This window comes from Rattus rattus, chromosome 2 (genome assembly GCF_011064425.1).
Source record: "Rattus rattus isolate New Zealand chromosome 2, Rrattus_CSIRO_v1, whole genome shotgun sequence".
NCBI classification, from domain to species: Eukaryota; Metazoa; Chordata; class Mammalia; order Rodentia; family Muridae; genus Rattus; species Rattus rattus.
This window is the reverse complement of record NC_046155.1, coordinates 216,080,166-216,097,706: the sequence shown is the minus strand read 5'-3', so window position 1 is coordinate 216,097,706 and position 17,541 is coordinate 216,080,166. Positions and strand designations below refer to the sequence as shown.

Below are 17,541 nucleotides of genomic sequence, written 5' to 3'. Positions count from 1 at the left end.
GCAGATGCGGTGCATGGGCTCTGATTTATGACCTCTATCCCAGTGATCTGTCATAACATCCACAATTACCATTCTGACAGAAGGCAAGTTGCTGTTGGTACCAATTCTGATGTCTCCTGTCTACTGAGGCAGGTTGGACTTATGACTGAGGAACAATGTGGACATGCAGGAGGCCTTCTTATTCAGTACACTTTTTTTTTTTTTGCTTATGCATATGCTAGAAGTTTAAGGCCAGAGTTGAAGGAAGTGGTAAAACAGAAACAGCCAAGAGCATTGTGGGTAGGGAATAGCAGTCGAGTGAGATCCATTGAGTGTTTTAGTAGGTTAACCAAGCAAGTAGAAAGATCTGTATGATAAGAACTTCAAGTCTCTGAAGAAAGAAATCAAAGATCTCAGAAGATGGAAAGCTCTCCCATGCTCATGGATTGGCAGGATTAATATAATAAAAATGGTCATTTTACCAAAAGCAATCTACAGATTCAATGCAATCCCCGTCAAAATTCCAATCCAATTCTTCAGAGAGTTAGAACAATTTGCAAATTCGTCTGGAATAATAAAAAACCCTGGAGAGCTAAAACTATCCTCAACAATAAAAGGACTTCCAGGGGAATCACTATCCCTGAACTCAAGCAGTATTACTGAGCAATAGTGATAAAAACTATATGGTACTGGTACAGAGACAGGCAGATAGACCAGTGGAATATAATTGAAGACCCAGAAATGAACCCACGCACCTATGGTCACTTGATCTTTGACAAAGGAGCCAAAACCATCAAATGGAAAAAAGATAGCATTTTCAGCAAATGGTCCTGATTCAACTGGAGGTCTGTATGTAGAAGAATGCAGATCGATCCATTCTTATCACCCTGTACAAAGCTTAAGTCCAAGTGGATCAAGGACCTCCATATCAAACCAGATACACTCAAACTAATAGAAGAAAAAGTGAGGAAGAAAATAGAAGAAAAGTGGGCACTAGAGAAAATTTCCAGAACAAAACACCAATGGCTTATGCTCTAAGATCAAGAATCAACAAATGGGATCTCATAAAACTACAAATCTTCTGTAAGGCAAAGGACACTGTTGTTAGGACAAAATGGCAACCAACAGATTGGGAAAAGATCTTTACCAATCCTACAACTGATAGAGGGCTAATACCCAAAATATACAAAGAACTCATGAAGTTAGACTGCAGGGAAACAAATAACCTTATTAAAAATGGGGTTCAGAGTTAAACAAAGAATTCACAGCTGAGGAATGTCGAATGGCTGAGAAACACCTAACGAAATATTCAAGATCTTTAGTCATAAGGGAAATGCAAATCAAAACAACCCTGAGATTCCACCTCTCACCAGTCAGAATGGCTAAGATCAAAAACTGCGGTGACAGCAGATTCTGGCGAGGATGTGGAGAAAGAGGAACACTCCTCCACTGTTGGTGGGATTGAAGACTGGTACAACCATTCTGGAAATCAGTCTGGAGGTTCCTCAGAAAATTGGACATTGAACTACCTGAGGACCCAGCTATACCTCTCTTGGGCATATACCCAAAAGATGCCCCAACATAAAACAAAGACACATGCTCCAGTATGTTCATAGCAGCCTTATTTATAATAGCCAGAAGCTGGAAAGAACCCAGATGCCCTTCAACAGAGGAATGGATACAGAAAATGTGGTACATCTACACAATGAAATACTACTCAGCTATCAAAAACAATGAAATTCATAGGCAAATGGATGGAATTGGAAAATATCATCCTGAGTGAGGTAACCCAATCACAGAAAAACACACATGGTATTTACTCATTGATAAGTGGCTATTAGCCCAAATGCTCTAATTACCCTAGATGCACAGAACACATGAAACCCAAGAAGGATGACCAAAATGTGAATGCTTCACTCCTTCTTTAAAAGGGGAACAAGAATTCCCTTGGGAGGGAATAGGGAGGCAAAGTTTAGAACAGAGGCTGAAGGAACGCCCATTCAGAGCCTGCCCCCCACATGTGGCCCATACATATACAGCCACCCAATTAGATAAGATGGGTGAAGCAAAGAAGTGCAGGCTGACAGGAACTAGATGTAGATGTCTCTGAGAGACACAGCCAGAATACAGCAAATACATAGGCGAATGCCAGCAGCAAACCACTGAACTGAGAACGGGACCCCCTGTTGAAGGAATCAGAGAAAGGACTGGAAGAGCTTGAAGGGGCTTGAGATCCCATATTAGCAACAATGCCAACCAACCAGAGATTCTAGGGACTAAGCCACTACCCAAAGACTATACATGGACTAACCCTGGGCTCCAACTGCATAGGTAGCAATGAATAGCCTAGTAAGATCACCAGTGGAAGGGGAAGCCCTTGGTCCTGCCAAGACTGAACCCTGAGTGAACATAATTGTTGGGGGGAGGGCGGTAATGGGGGGAGGATGGGGAGGGGAACACCCATATAGAAGGGGAGGTGGAGAGGTTAAGGGGATGTTGGCCTAGAAACCTGGAAAGGGAATAACAATTGAAATGTAAATAAGAAATACTTAATTTAGGGGTTGGGGATTTAGCTCAGCGGTAGAGCGCTTGCCTAGCGAGTGCAAGGCCCTGGGTTCGGTCCCCAGCTCCGGAAAAAAAAAAAAAGAAATACTTAATTTAATAAAGATGGAGAAAAAAAGTGTTTTAGTAGGAAGGCTGCAGAAACGCAGAACCAGGAATGGGGGGTTTATCGATTTGTTTTTTTTCCCTAGATTGAATTACTTTTTGAGTTTAAATTTATAAATGATTTACTCTTTAAGGCTTATATCAGATTCTGTTTGGGGAGAGAAATCAAATCTTCAATAATGGGAGTAAAATGGCTGTGGGTCTCTGTCATCCTTGAACCAGATGGACACAGAGTAGGGGGATGAGGAGATGGTAAGTTAACTAGTAGTTACTGGTAACTAGTAACTAGTTATCAAGAGTTATTGAGTTTAGGACTTTTGTAGTTTACTTAGGGACATTCCTTATGCATCTAAGCAGGCTGAGTCCAGTTACAAAACCAAATACAGTGAAGGGATCTTGGAGTTATCTCAGTATGCTACTTCAAGAGAAAAGGGTGGAAGGGTTACCCAGGAGAGTACTACGGAGAATGAAAAGGGAAATTCAGGCCACTATTTTTACTGTCTGGGTGGATAGCTCTGAGTAACAGGTAGAAAATGGAGATCAAACAGAGCCTGAAGAGACCTGAGGAGACCAGGCAGGGCCCAGGCACCAGGAGGCTCCTCAAGGGACTGCCTGCAGAGGGTGGGAGGGCGGTAGCCACTTGCAGGTGGGTTTTTGAGTAAATATGACCAGTGTGTATAAATGACAGCTACATGCAATCTATATACAAACTTACAGACATTTTCAGATTAAAAAGAAAAGCAAATGATATTTTTTAAAAATCCAGCTGCTACTCACATGCAGATACCTATTGCAGAGACAATTAACTGGTCCACATTCCATTCCAAAGACCATCACAGCTAGCAGTGGTGCTTATGAGCATGGGGTTGAATTAAGAATCACTTAGAACCTTGGCCATATAAAGACCTACCTCCTAGTTTCCCCATTTGTTCATGGATTATATTAGAAATCATGAAATAACATCTTATCTGTTGTCGAGCAAAGGCTTTGGGGTCATTTTCTCCCTGGGACTCTGTCGGAGAGCTTTGGTGTAGACTAGTAATGTCCTGCTTTGTGGAACCTTGTGCTAGTGACCCAGACAGTTACACAGTCAGGGGACTGCCAGTGGTGTAGCCTCCATGGGGACCTAGAACAGCATGCATGGCGTTGTAAGGAGAGGCCAGAGGTACCACTGGAACCCGCACAGGCTGCTCTCAGGATTACATTGGTCTACAGGTGTCACAGAACCGAGTTTTTAAAAGTGGTCTTAGTGGGTATTTGTTTCTGGTATTTAAACGTTATCCTGAGTCTGCATCCTAGGAAGAGCTGAAAGGGAGACACAGAACAACAGTAGGAGAAACACAGACATGTCCGTATTTCTACTGGACTTTCAAGGATCTAAGGCTCAAGAAGGCAAAGTCTAAATTTCCTAGTCATTTCCAGGGGTCGAGGCAAATCAAATTACCTCCCATGTGGCGCTCGATGATGTCAAAGGAAAGTAATACTCTGTGGATACCATCCAGCGCTTTGAAATTTATAGACCAGAAGCGATATGAGAGCCAGACAGCAGAAACATTGGGGCGAAGTGTGAAATTTATTATTATCAGCATCTCCTTCCATCCATAAGTCCAAGGTGAAGAAGGGTCACCATGATAGAAGATAGAAAGTCTGGAGAAACCACTGGTCCCTGGATTGGATTTCCTCAGGAATGTAAGATCAAGTAGCAACAGAGGGAGAAATGGGAGGAGCGCTACCAGCTTCAACACAGAGAACTGGAGCAGGTGGACCGGAGGATTCCCCTTTAACGAAGGGTCACCGGGAATGTAAGGATAGACTCAGGGCTTGCAGGAGACTGAGAAGAGAGTTAGTTATGGGGCGGTCTGAGGTTAGCTGTCCATGCATTTACCTGTTAAGTTTTAAATATTTTATAGTACTTCTAGCTCAGCCCTGGCTGCGGCTGGAGAAATTGTGCTAGAAGACAAAGAAGTACCTTGTTTAAAGGTCTCGGTTGTGAAAGGTTGTGTTTTCTTTTCCTTTCCCTTCCTTTTGTCCTTTTTTTTTTTTTTTTTTGAGGTCTCTCCACCTAGCTCTTGCCATCCTAGAACGTGTTATATAAATCAGGCTGGCCTCTGATTAGAATTAACAGATCCTCCTGCCTCCAGCCGGCTACCTAGTCCTGGATTAAAGGCCTCCTCCCCATACCCACCAGGTTCAGAACTTGTTTGCAGAGTTGACAAGAGTTACTTCCTGCAGGAGGCGCTTGAGAGACCACATTTTTAAGTTCCAGTTGTGGGGACAGAGGTAGAGGAAGGAAGACCGCCCTTGCAAGGTTTTGAAGTTCCTAGGGAAATGAGTCCCCTCCACCCCCCAAGGAAAACATTTGTTCCTTTCCAGGTACTCATGGCTACTCACTGTTAAGTAGACGGAAGTCAATGAATGGGTAGGAGCCGCGGCGTTCGGCAGGAACCCCCGTCTGACCCCTTAGTCGTACATCTCCTGGAAGACAGAAAATACAAACAAATGTTTGAAGACAGTGCCAAGTAGATACACTTTTTTTTCCCCTCTCAGCAAATCCTCTTAGCCAGTCATGTCTGTGGAACCAACACAGGATGTTAGGAGAAAACCCGAAGAGAGTGCTTAGAAGGGGAAACAAAATAGTCATGGGAGGTAGAGGGAAGGAGGGAACTGGGTGGGAGAGGGGAGGGAAATGGGGAGGCAGGATCAGGTTTGGGCAGAGACAGGAGAGAGGCCCAGAGGGCCGGGAGAAGGAGTAAACTCTGCAGCTGCTGAGGGTGAGGGGATAGTGGGTGGGGGGGGGATCTCTAGGAAGTCCCAGAGACCTGGGATGGGATGGGCTCCCAGGAGTCAATGTGGAGGACCATAACGGTGACTCACAACATTGGGGACACGAGACCTGAAGAGGCTACCTCCTGTAGCCAATCAGGACTCCCAGTGGAGGGCTAAGGACGCCCATCCACCCACAAAACATTCAACCCAAAATTTGTCCTGTCTAAAAGACATGTAGGGACAAAGGTGGAGCAGAGACGGAAGGAGTGACCAGCCGATAACTAGCCCAACTTGAAATCCATCCCACGGGCAGGCACCAAACCCTAACACTTTAGGACACTCTTTATGCTTGCAAACAGGAGCCTAGCATAAATGTCCTCCAAGAGGCTCTCCGCCCAGCAGCTGACCGAAGCAGATGCAGACACCCACAGCCAAACATTGGACGGAAGCTGTGGGTTCTTACCCGAGAGTGGGTGGGGAGGACTGAAGACCCGGAAGTAGATGAAAACCCCAGAGGAAGACGGACAGAGTCAACTAACATGGACCGCTGGGAGCTCTCAGAGACTGAGCCAGCAACCAAAGAGCATGCATGGGCTGGAAAAAGGGCCCCAGCACATACGTAGCCGACTTGCAGCTCAGTCTCCACGGCTGCCTTGTCTGGCCTCGGTGCGAGAGGATGTATCTAGTATGGCAGTGACTTGATGTGCCAGGATAGGGGGGATACCCAGGGGTCTCACCTTCTCACAGGAGAAGGGGGAGGGGAAGGAGGGACTCTGTGAGGGGTGCGAGAGGGGAGCAGAGTTTGGAATGCAAATAAATAAATAATAAATAAATAAATAAAAATTTCAACAGACTATGAAGTTTCCACCCTCGTTTTACACTCCCTGGGGCTGTGGAGATGGGGTTGCTGACCCTGGGAGGATGGACGGTGTTCTGAGGGCTGTAGTTCCTCCTTCAGCAGAGGTAACAGCCCAGAGTGTTGTTTTCTGATGGCGCCCACTCTCTTCGCCCCTAGGTTGTGCTCTTGGTGAACATTAAACCCCGTCAGCCAAGTCCCATGCATTTCAGGCTCCCAGCTACTCTTGTTCTCGTGATAGTCTGTCCTGCTTCCCATACTTAATTCTCCGTGGCTTCTTCCAGGGGCTGCTCCATTTCCTTCATGCCCCTCTTTGGTGTGTATGTCTTGCCTTTCCAACCCAGGGAGGACAGCAAGTAGAGGGACACATCAGACCTGAGAGTAGAGCAGACCTTGGGGAGACCTAGTTTGAACATTTACTTCCTGTGTTCTCTTGGGAAGCATTATCTCTCTCTACTTCAGGCGTCTCATCAGACGAAAAGGACTTATTTCGAAGTGCCTGGGTCTGGATATCAAAAGTAACACCGGCCACTTGGCAGTGGCTGTTGCCCTGCCTTCGAGATTCTCACAAAGCAGGAGAATGCACTTGATGTGGTCTGCATTTCTCCATTGGTACTTGGTAGACACTAAATGATTGATCTACCAATTATTACATATCATGTTGACTCCAAGAAGCCTCTTGTAAGCCATATCCTCCCATACATACTAGCAAGGGGCCTCAGCCTGGAAGCAGAGAGGAGAGGCAGTCCTCTTTACTCTCTAATCTTTGGGGTTAGCCAGACTGGAGGGAGGGTTCCACCCGCTGCCAGCCCTGCCACTGACAAAGTGAAGGTTCTCTTACGGCCAGGCTTGGGCTTGCAAGCGTAAGCAGAAGCACTTGGAACAGTCTTGGTATTTTACCTTAGTGCCCTAGATGTAACCTGGTATTCATTGTGTTTCTGGAGTGGGCAATGTTTGCAACTTAGGGACTAAAGACTAAAAGGGAGATAAGTTAATTTTTAAACCAGGAAAAGGAAAGTCAGAGGACAAAGGAGGAGAGGAAAAGTTAACTTAAAAATGAAAAGAGTGTTATCTGCCCAGGGCAGTGGTTCACGCTGTGCCGTCCAGGTATGCAGGAGGCTGAAGCAAGGAAGATCATGACTTACAAACTAGCCTGGGCTATGTAGCAATGTCCCTGTGATGAAACGCACAAATACACACACACACACACACACACACACAAACACACACACACACACAAACACACACACACACACACACACACACACACACACACACACACAGAGAGAGAGAGAGAGAGAGAGAGAGAGAGAGAGAGAGAGAGAACAGCTGACCAAAAGCCACTCAGAAGTAAAAGGTTTCTTGAACACCTACATATATAATACTTCTGGTTTCACCAAGCATTTTCAAAAACCAAATGTAGTGGATTCAGTGTGACTTTCATTGGATGTTTGCCATAGCCTGGTGAGGAGAAATACTATCATACTTTTTATTTTCTAACTGAAAATACAGTGTCTCTGGGAAGACAGGCTGAGGGACCACTACCTTTTACACTGGCTCCTCAGCAGAGGGCTCAGGCCCCTGATAGGCTCCCGGGAAGAATACACTGGCTTTCCTCAAGTTCATGGTGCTTTCCTCTTGCAGTGGGCAGAACTAGTGTCAGGCCTAGGTTCTTAGATTTCACATGTATGGCTTTCTCCTCAATGTCACATCTAACCGTTTATAGACTTGGTTTTCAAAGTGAAACAAAACGGAACTCTCAGACCCCCACACTGTGGAACTTGGACTTGTAGTAGTCACTGGGGAAAATGTAGCACATGCGTCACAAATTCACTCAGTGCAAATGTAATTACATTTATCATAGCTTATAATTCTGCATGACTGACGTACACTTTAAAAATCTAAATCACAACCAATCAAAATGCAGAGAACAAATGACCAACCCAACTGATGTAACAACACAATTCCTGCACCTAGCTTAGGGATCATAGGCAGGGCTTAGGGATCATGGCAGAAGAATTGGAGAAAGATTACAAAAGCTAGAGGAACACAAGCTTGCCATGAGATTCCATCTCTAAGAAGACAGAGAAGTCACGCCCAGGAAGTCTCACCAACATGGCTGTCTAAACGAGATCTGAACAAGGGTGAAACCAATAGACATGCCAACATGGAAGGAAGAAATCTTACCAGGCCTCAACACTAGACACAGAATACATGCATCTAAGGAATGCCGAGAGCAGAAGTAATAATGTTCCCCAGGGAGGAAAACCCTGGGATGGTTTTCCAATACCAAGAAATAAGCCCTAAGATTATACGTACAAGGAACATTATGTGCACCAAGCAGGTTGCATTTCTATATTTAGGAGTGTATGTGTGTGTATGTGTATGTGTGTGTGTTTATGCGTGTATGTGTGTATGTGTGTGTTTTTTATGTGCACATGTGTATATATGCATGTGTACATGTGTGTATGTGTGTTTTTATGCGTATATGTGTGTATATGCATGTGTGTATGTGTGTTTTTATGCATATATGTGTGTATATGCATGTGTATGTGTGTGTATGTATGTGTTTTTATGCGTATATGTGTGTATATGCATGTGTATGTGTGTGTTTTTATGTGCATATGTGTGTATATGCATGTGTGTACGTGTGTGTTTTTATGTGTATGTATGTGTATATGCATGTGTGTACGTGTGTGTTTTTATGTGTATGTATGTGTATATGCATGTGTGTATATGTGTGTATGTGTATGTTTTTATGTTATATATGTGTATATGCATGTGTGTGTGTGTGTGTGCGTGTGTGCGTGTGTGTGTGTGTGTGTATAAAATCATACTTAACCATGAACCAAGGCCATGAATGTGAGATAGAGCAAGGCAAGGTTACATGGAAAGAGTTGGAGGGAGGAAATGATAGAATTATGCTTTAATATCAAAATATTTTCAATATTTATGCACGGGTGTGCTGGCTAGTCTATGTCACTTGACACACACTATTGTTTCCTCTGAAAGGAGAGAGCCTCAGTTGAGAAAATGCTTCCGTGAGACCAGCTGTCAGACACTTTCTTAGGTGGTGATTGATGGGGGAGGGCCCAGCCCACAGTGGGTGGGGCCACACCTGGGGTGGAGGTCCTGGGTTCTATAAGAAAGCAGGCTGAGCAAGCCCTGTGGAGCAAGCCAGTGAGCAGCACCCCTCCACGGTCTCCTCCTCAGCCCCTGCCTCCAGGCCCCAACCCTGTTTGAGCTTCTGTCCTGACTTTCTTCAGTGATGAACAGTGATGCATAAGTCAAATTAACTCTTTACTCCCCAACTTGCCTTTTGGTCATGGTGTTTATCACAGCAGAAGTAACCCTAACTAAGACAGTAGGTGAGATGGTAGGCGGTCCTATGAAGCTGTCTGGTCTGTGGCTTTGCTGACCTGCTGTCCTGACTTGGGCTTTTCTCAGAGGCTTCTTATTTGAATTGACTTCTCTCTTAGTATTTTCTTTCAGTAGTCAAGGGACTTGCTTTTGTAGGGATGAGGGTATCTACCATAACTGTGTGGGGTTGATGTTGGTTTTCAAACCGTGCACCGGGTTCATTTCTGTTGCCCATCTGAGAACGAGAAGCACAGGGGTAGCTAGCATGGAAGATTTTACACTTACGGAAACTGGAGAAAGCACAGCATAGCAGAGCAGGCAGGGAGAGACAGTACACCAGTCAGGCTTCCCTGACAGACAGCACCAGTGTTTTGTCATAACGAAAACCATTAGATAGTCTATGATGGCTTTGAAGTCCATAGTTAGAACATTTAAGTTACACAATTGCAGGAACTTTGCCCCTTTACAATTGTGAGGGCGTTGTGATATGCAAAAATAATATTTCCACCAACTATTTAATTCACTATTATGTCTATTCACTAACTCTATTATTAATAATTTATTATTATTTACTAACATTTATTGGCTACTTAGGCTGTATCAAGAATTTATATGCATTTGCCATTAGTTTAACAACTTGAAGTAGGCATTATTTATTAGAATTATTATTGTCAAGTAGGTTATTATTATTATTATTATTATTATTGTCAATGGAACCCTTTCTTGTATTGTCTGCGTTGAGAACTGTGCAGTTGAAGACTAGCTTTTCCTTGCCTGATGTATGCTCTGATTCCTACATGACGATAAATCAGACACACGGCTATCATAATTCCTGCAGTCTGGGCACTGGCGAACCTATCACCCTGACCAATCCAGGACTCAGTCAAATGGATGTTTGTCGAAAGAACATTTCAGTAAGAACGGCTATAGGAACAAGATACCGACTCCTGTTCTGTAGCAACGGGGTATCCATTCCCTTCAAGTCTAGAATGGAAAACTATTACTAGAAATACTATTTGCCAGAATTGGTGGGGTTTGTAACTAACTTATTTGAGTTCTTAGTTAAGGAGAATTTTCATGACAACCCCCCCCACACACACACCTTAGGGGAAAAGGGTCAACAGCAAACAAGTTGCTAGAGAGGAAACCTAAATAAAAATACTGTAGACTCCAAATAATGGATGTGGGGCCTGAACAGGCCATCGTCTGTGATCAGACAAGGCCTTGAGTGGAGGGGCAGGGACACCAAAGCCAGCCACATAACCTTCCATCTACAATTTGTCCTGCCTTCAAGATGGGCTGGGGTAAAGGTGGCACAGAACTTGTGGGAGTGGCCAATCAATGACTGGTCCAACTTGAGACCCATGCCAGGGGAGGGAGCCCATTCCTGACGCTGCCTGGAGGGCCAGGAACCAGAGGCTGGGTAGTCCAGAGGCTAGGATAGAACCAAACACGACAGGGGTCAAGGGCAATGAAATGAATTGATTTCTAATGATGTTCTGCTACACTTATAGATGGGAGCCTAGATAGTCATCACCAGAGGCTCCACCCAGCAACTGAGAGGAGCAGAGGTAGGGACCCACAGCCAAACATTAGTCAGAGAATCCTGGGGAAGTGGGGCAGGAAGGATTGTAGGTACCATAAGAACACAGCCCAAAGAGTCAACTAAGCAGGGCTCATAGGGGCTCACCGAGGCTGATCCGACAATCAGGGAGTCTGTATGGGTCCGACCTAAGTCCTCTGCATATGTGGTTTGGTTGTGTAGTTTGTGGGACCCCTAAAAAAAACCATGTAAGCAGGGTCTCTGACTCATGCTGCTTTTGGGACCCTTTTCATGTTACTGGGCTGTCCTACCAGCCTCCGTCTGAGGGTTTGTGCCTAGTCTTACGGTAACTTCCTCTGCTATGTTTGTGGATATCCCTGGGAGGCCTATTTTCTTCTGAAGGGAAAAAAAAAGTGGAGGAGGAATGATCTGGGGGAGAGGGGAAGTCAGGAGGGAAGAAGGGCTGTGAGGAGAGGAGGGAGAGGGAACTGCAGTCAGGAGGTAATTTACGAGAGAGAAAAACAAGACAGAATAGACAACACCAACTCAAGCGTGGCCCGGGCTGACCGCATGCCCGGCGGACTCAGCTTCAGGGCTTACGTTAGTGAAGGGATAGCGACAGTCTGAGCAGCCGGTGGGTCTTAAACCTCTGGGCAGCCCTCAGTGGTAGTAAATGTTTTTTTAAAAATCATTTTAAACATCTTTTTTTTTCTAAATAGTTTTTAGAGAGGATAAAGCCATGTTAGAAGCGCTAATGTGGCAAGAGGAAGCCTGCACCTTATAAAGTTTTCAACGTGAGTCCGAATGAAAGCGAATTGGCCATGCCCTATCAAGGGCTCTCTTTCGGTTGGAGGAAGGACATTTTATATATCTATGTATAGAGAGAGTCATCTTTCACCACTCCTGGTTCCATGAGCCCCTTTCATGACTGATACGCTGGTGAGAAGAGAAACAACTGCGTAAGGCTGTCCTCGGGAGAGCCAAGGCCACAGGGCTTCTGCCCTTAGGACAGAACAAGTGACGCTCTTGTAGAGCTGCTCCTCTCACTGGCCCCTGGTCTGGGCAAACATCTGCTTACCTAGGGCTTTATGTCCAAGCTAAACAATTATTTTGACTATTCGTTAAACCCTTGTTCAACATCAGCAGCTTTTTTTTTTTCCTTTAATTTTTTTTTTTTCCTGGCAAAGGAAAGGTGCGGTGGAAGCGGGGAGGGAAGAAGCGTTGACAGCCGGGCCGTGTCCTCGTTCTATTCTTATTGTGTTCCAAAAGGAAGCAAGCAGCAAGGGAATTCTTATTTTGAAAGGACTGCTGCTCTTTTGCGCCTTCGGAGCCGAAAGCATAACATGTCGTCCTTGGTCCTGAAGGCTACAGGCAGACGCGGGCCGAGGCTGAGCTGAGTCATTCATTCCGGGAGCCAAGACCCAGAGACGGTCCCCGGTCCCCCCAGGGGACATAGCTCGGATGGACCTCTTGCCCACTTGGCCTCTCGCGTGATGTCTGTTTAATAAAAGCCTATGCTGGGGAGGCAGACGTTGATGTGGCCTCTTATGTAACTGGTAGAGAGGGTGGAGGCTCTGACAGTGGTGACAGCTTACAGTGGCTGAAACACGGGCCATATGACAAGACCCAGACTCCTACCCCGCCTCAAGCCCTTCCAAGGTCGTTTTGGGGTGAGCAGAGGGCCCGAAAAAGGGAGCGGGCAATAGCTGCTGTGCTCCTGTTGCATCTGAGGAGAAGGAAAATGGTGACGGTGATCTTGCTATATACATATTTCAGGGGCCGTGGGATGGGAGCTCATGGCAGGGGTGTCGGTCATAATCTGAAGAAGAAAGCGATGGCATCGAAAAACGAGACCCTGGAGCAACCAAAACATGGCGGAGAAATGATACTCTGGAAGAAAGTCATTCCCTTGAGCTCCCTGTGCATGCTACCAAGTCATGTCACTGTTAGTTCGTGTAAGAGGAAGACAGAGAGAACCAGGTCCCCACACCTCGGACGTGAGCTCTCATCACGATACACTGGGCTCCAGTGGAGGGGTTGTTTACTAAAGGTCTTGGCTAACGGGGGTTTGACCATGCTCCAATGAATATATGTGTAATGCAAATTACACCTGCTATACTTTAAAAAATATTGTCGAAGGAGGAGGAGGGCACAAGAGAGGGAGCGTGGTCCTGGGAGTAATGGGGACTGGGAATGATTGGGGGTGCATTGTATGAAATTCCCAACAATCAATAAAATATATTATGGTGGGGGGAAGAATGAGTTCTCCCTGGATACTTAACTGGCTTACCAGTTGTACAGTTCAGTCATCTGTGGACGTACGGGATAGTACAAACATCCTATAAACTTAACTCAGTCAGAGTCATTGTCTGAGCAGTGTTGTCTTACATGAGAGAAGTAGTGCAGCTTTTCCTCAGAGAATTTCAGTTTCCACTCTCCTCTGGGACAGGGTCTGGCTATGTAGCTCAGGTTGGCCTAGAACTCACTATGTCATGTACAAGGGCCTCACACTCGGGATGTTTCTGCCTTATCCTTCCAACTCCCGGGGTCATGGGCATGAACCATTGTACTCGGCTTCCAGTTTCTTGACTGAGGCAGGCTCTGTCTGACCACAGAGGACTGTCTATCCGATCAGCTAAGTAGAACAATCCAGTTTTCTGATTGGTTTGTCTCAGTAGCTATGCATTTCTGGGTCATTGTTGAGAAATCATTTATGTAGCAAAGAGAAAACTGACAGCTGTCCAGAAAGCAGGCTTTTGACGGAAGCGAAAATAATTTCCTTGCATGCATAAAAGAAGGAACAATATTACCAAACAACACACACTGCAACCTTAGCTTAGGGTTGTGAAATGCCTGCTGACGAGTGTGCGTGCGTTTTGGGACTTGAATGCTAGTCTCCAGAGCAGGTAAGGCAGTTTCTCACCCAGACTAGCAGCAACAGGAGCTGTCCTCATTTTCTGACTTGATAGTGTTTCGGAGGAAAATATGAGGGAAAAACAAAGTTCCAGTCCCTGAGAATACAGGAGCCTAATTAAAAAAATAATCTATTGGAAAGGAAGTAGCAGGATTGCCTTAGGAGGGTTCCAAGTTGCTGGACAGGAGCTCAAAACACACAGAGAACAGGTCTGTGTCCAAGGGCTGAGAATAGCCTAGGTAGTGTCTCGGGGACCAGGCACCTGGATCTGCAGTAAGTAAGAAAGCTCGCTTGGCAGTGTTGTAAGCAGCGTGCTATTTCCAGCACAATGCCTTAACCTCCAGCATCTCCCCAAAGCCAAGCCTACTGTAAACATCTATATGCAAAGTGCTCAGCACAATGCCTCATATATAATAAGCACCCAAAAAGTTAGCTTTTGGGGAGAGGGATTACTATTCTGATATTCTGAGGTTCCCTCCTCCTGCCACCCTGTGACTTAGGATTCCCTAAGCATCAAAAGCTGTCTGGACAACTTGACACATCTGAGGTTCCCATAACAACCCCTCCAGGAGCTGTTCAGTGACTGAGTCATGTTACACCAGGCAGCCCTAAGAACTACTCTGAAAGAGGTTTACCCAGAATGCTATGCAGAGTAACAATCTGGGCTTGATCTGTCTGGCCTGTATTGCTTCCCTCTCTGCTAGACGTACCTGGTTAGGAGAAGTGAACGTAAAAACCGTCCAGAGGAAAGCAGAATGTGGGCCCTCGCGCTTTTTTCGCAGGCAGTGGCAGAAGTCCACAGCATGTGTGGCGTGGCCCTTGGCCCAGAGCTCCAACTAGCGTGAGTTGCATTAGCTTGGAATCTTTAGCTAAGTAGTGCTTTTAAGGTTTTGAGCCTCAGACAGCCAGCTCTGAACCAGACTTGGAGGGGATGCTAATCTAATTTGATTCATTTCAACAAATGATCATTAAATATTAAACATGAAACTGAACGTTAGAAAGTAGGAGGGAAAGTGGAAACACAGCTATGTTAGTTAGCTTCTTGGCTCTCAGGTTATCGACAGTCCAGAAGAGAATCAGGCCAAGGAGAAGATATAGCATCAATCAGAGACAGTCTCACAATTATCCCATACTATTTGGGCTCAGAATTCTCTCTCAGTGGCATTGTGAAACTTTATGAAATTATGTAGAAATATATCTCACACATACTCCAGTTTAAAACAGTTCCCCACCATTCTCCATCCCAATTAAAAGAGAAAAGTCTCACGACCTTGTTGATATTTAATGTTAAGTTAAATGGAAATTTTGTATTTAAAAGGGAAGCAATGGTTGGAAGTATAATTTGAATCTTATACCAGGTTTCCAGAAAGCAAGATTTCTGTGGATACAGATAAACAATTTAAATCAGAAATGTCACTTTCAGAAATCACTAGAAAGATTCCTTTATATCTGATGATCATGGTAGCTTTCTGGAGGGGGAAAAAAAGTACTATTGGAGAAGACATAGGGAAGGAGAGAGACGAAAGAGACCAAGAAAGTCAGTGTGTGAATTAGGAAGAACGGGCTCTAGGGTAATGCCTCTCTCTCTCTCTCTCTCTCTCTCTCTCTCTCTCTCTGAGTGTGTGCATCTCTTCATATGTGTGTGTGTGTGTGTGTGTGTAGTGCATAATTAAATGGTTGTGTCAATCACAGAAAAAGAGAATTCTTAAAAAGCAGTTAGTTCTTGCCCTTTACTTTGTAACTCTCATTTGATATAAGTAATGTTGATGCTAACTAAGCGTGCTAAATGCTACAGCAAGGAGTCTTAGGCTACAGATCTACGGCACTTAGCCTCCTTAGGAGGACAGCATGAGATAGTTTTACTCAGAAGCCCAGAGCTGCAGCCTTGGCTAGTGGGACAAAAGCAATTAATATTAGGTTACGACATGTATAAGGACTTCCCCTTGCTGAAGGAGATGCCTCCCTAGGGGATTGCTGCAGTAGGCCAGGTGAGAGAAGATGGTAGTGGAGAAGGTTAAGGTGTTGTCAGAGAGCCCCAGGCCAGCTAGGGATGTCAGTGGATAAACAGACACCATGCCCCGAGGAACTGTATGGGAGGTCGAAGGAGAGGAAAATATTGAAGATGATTCTTAAGTTTTGGCTTGCACAGTAGGTGACTGCCTTAGCACAGAAACAGACAATTCTAGAGGGACCTAGTCTCACCCACTTGACTTTAGCTGCTCCACACACACACTTCTGCCATTTCAAAGGAAAATGCGTGTGGGTTTCAGTAGCGTGGGTTCAGAGAGAATGTTTCAGATGGAGATAGAAGTTTATAAATCAAAGAGAGAGCTATGGAATAATTAAAGCAAGATATTTGGGGGAAAACCCATAGAGTCAACAGCATAATTAAAAAATCACAAAATAATTTTAAGTAAATGCAAAGAGAAAAATTACAGGCCTACATGAAGTTGCTCACAAAGGGAATGAAGATGGGGAAGAGGCGCGGAGGAGGAGGAGGAGGAAGGGAGGGCCAAGTAGGTAACTCAGTAGCAATTACTGTCTTATATAGCACAAGGGGTGAGGAGGAGGGGGCGGAGAACAGACTTCAATCATAGGAAGTGGGGGAGAATAGACTCCCATCGCAGGAGACAATGTAGCAAGACAATGTAGCAAGATGAAAGGTGTCAGACTGGGAATGGCTTGGTGGGAGGTAAGGGAGGATCTGGGTTCTGATTCTGGGAACCTATGCAGAGCTGGACTAGGCCATATGCCTAGTCCCAGTGTGTTTACTGTGGGAAGACAGGCACTGACAGAATTCCCAGGAGCTCCTAGGCTAGCCAGCCTGGTATACGGAGAGGAGAACAAGAGACTCTCAGAAAAGGTCTGCAAGGGCTGACAGCTGAGGCTATCTATCCTCTGAGTGTGTGCAGACACACACGCACACACACACACACACACACACACACACACACTATTTTAAAATAGGTAGACATTATGAGAATGTGATAATGAAACACGTTACTTAGTTTGCTATTTTAAAAATAAATACATTTAAACTAAAAGAGCAGGTAGGATAATGTTTGGACGGAGTCCATTTGCTTCTGTGGCCATCATGTCAAACTGGAGACCTGGGGGGCCTATACTCAGGTAATATGTAGATCTCCAGTGATAAGTGGGTTACTATTTAAACTTTTAAAGCTTAAAATCTAATGAAATAATTGCCCTCTTCTCTACCCTTCCCCTCACCCCTCTCATGTAACCCTTCTTCACTCCTTCTCATCCCCTCTTCTTTTGGATTTTTATTGTTTGCTTTTTACATTAAGAATTTTTATTTCTATGTTTATGTCTGTGTATCTGTGTGTGTGTGTGTGTGTGTGTGTGTGTGTAATCATGCTGACCTTAAGAACAATGGTAATGTTCTACGAATAATAAAATATAATTTGAAAATTGCTCTGAGACAGAAAAGCCCAGGTC

General features: G+C 45.0%; 1 protein-coding gene across 1 annotated transcript in view; it reads right to left on the bottom strand.

The window, feature by feature from the left end:
• Nucleotides 1-17,541, bottom strand: part of Pde7b (phosphodiesterase 7B) — a 312,276-nt gene that overhangs the window by 85,529 nt on the left and 209,206 nt on the right. The window contains exon 3 of the mRNA XM_032894930.1: nucleotides 5,038-5,121. Within this exon, the coding sequence (XP_032750821.1) occupies nucleotides 5,038-5,121 (84 nt within the window). The remainder of the gene's footprint in view (nucleotides 1-5,037; nucleotides 5,122-17,541) is intronic.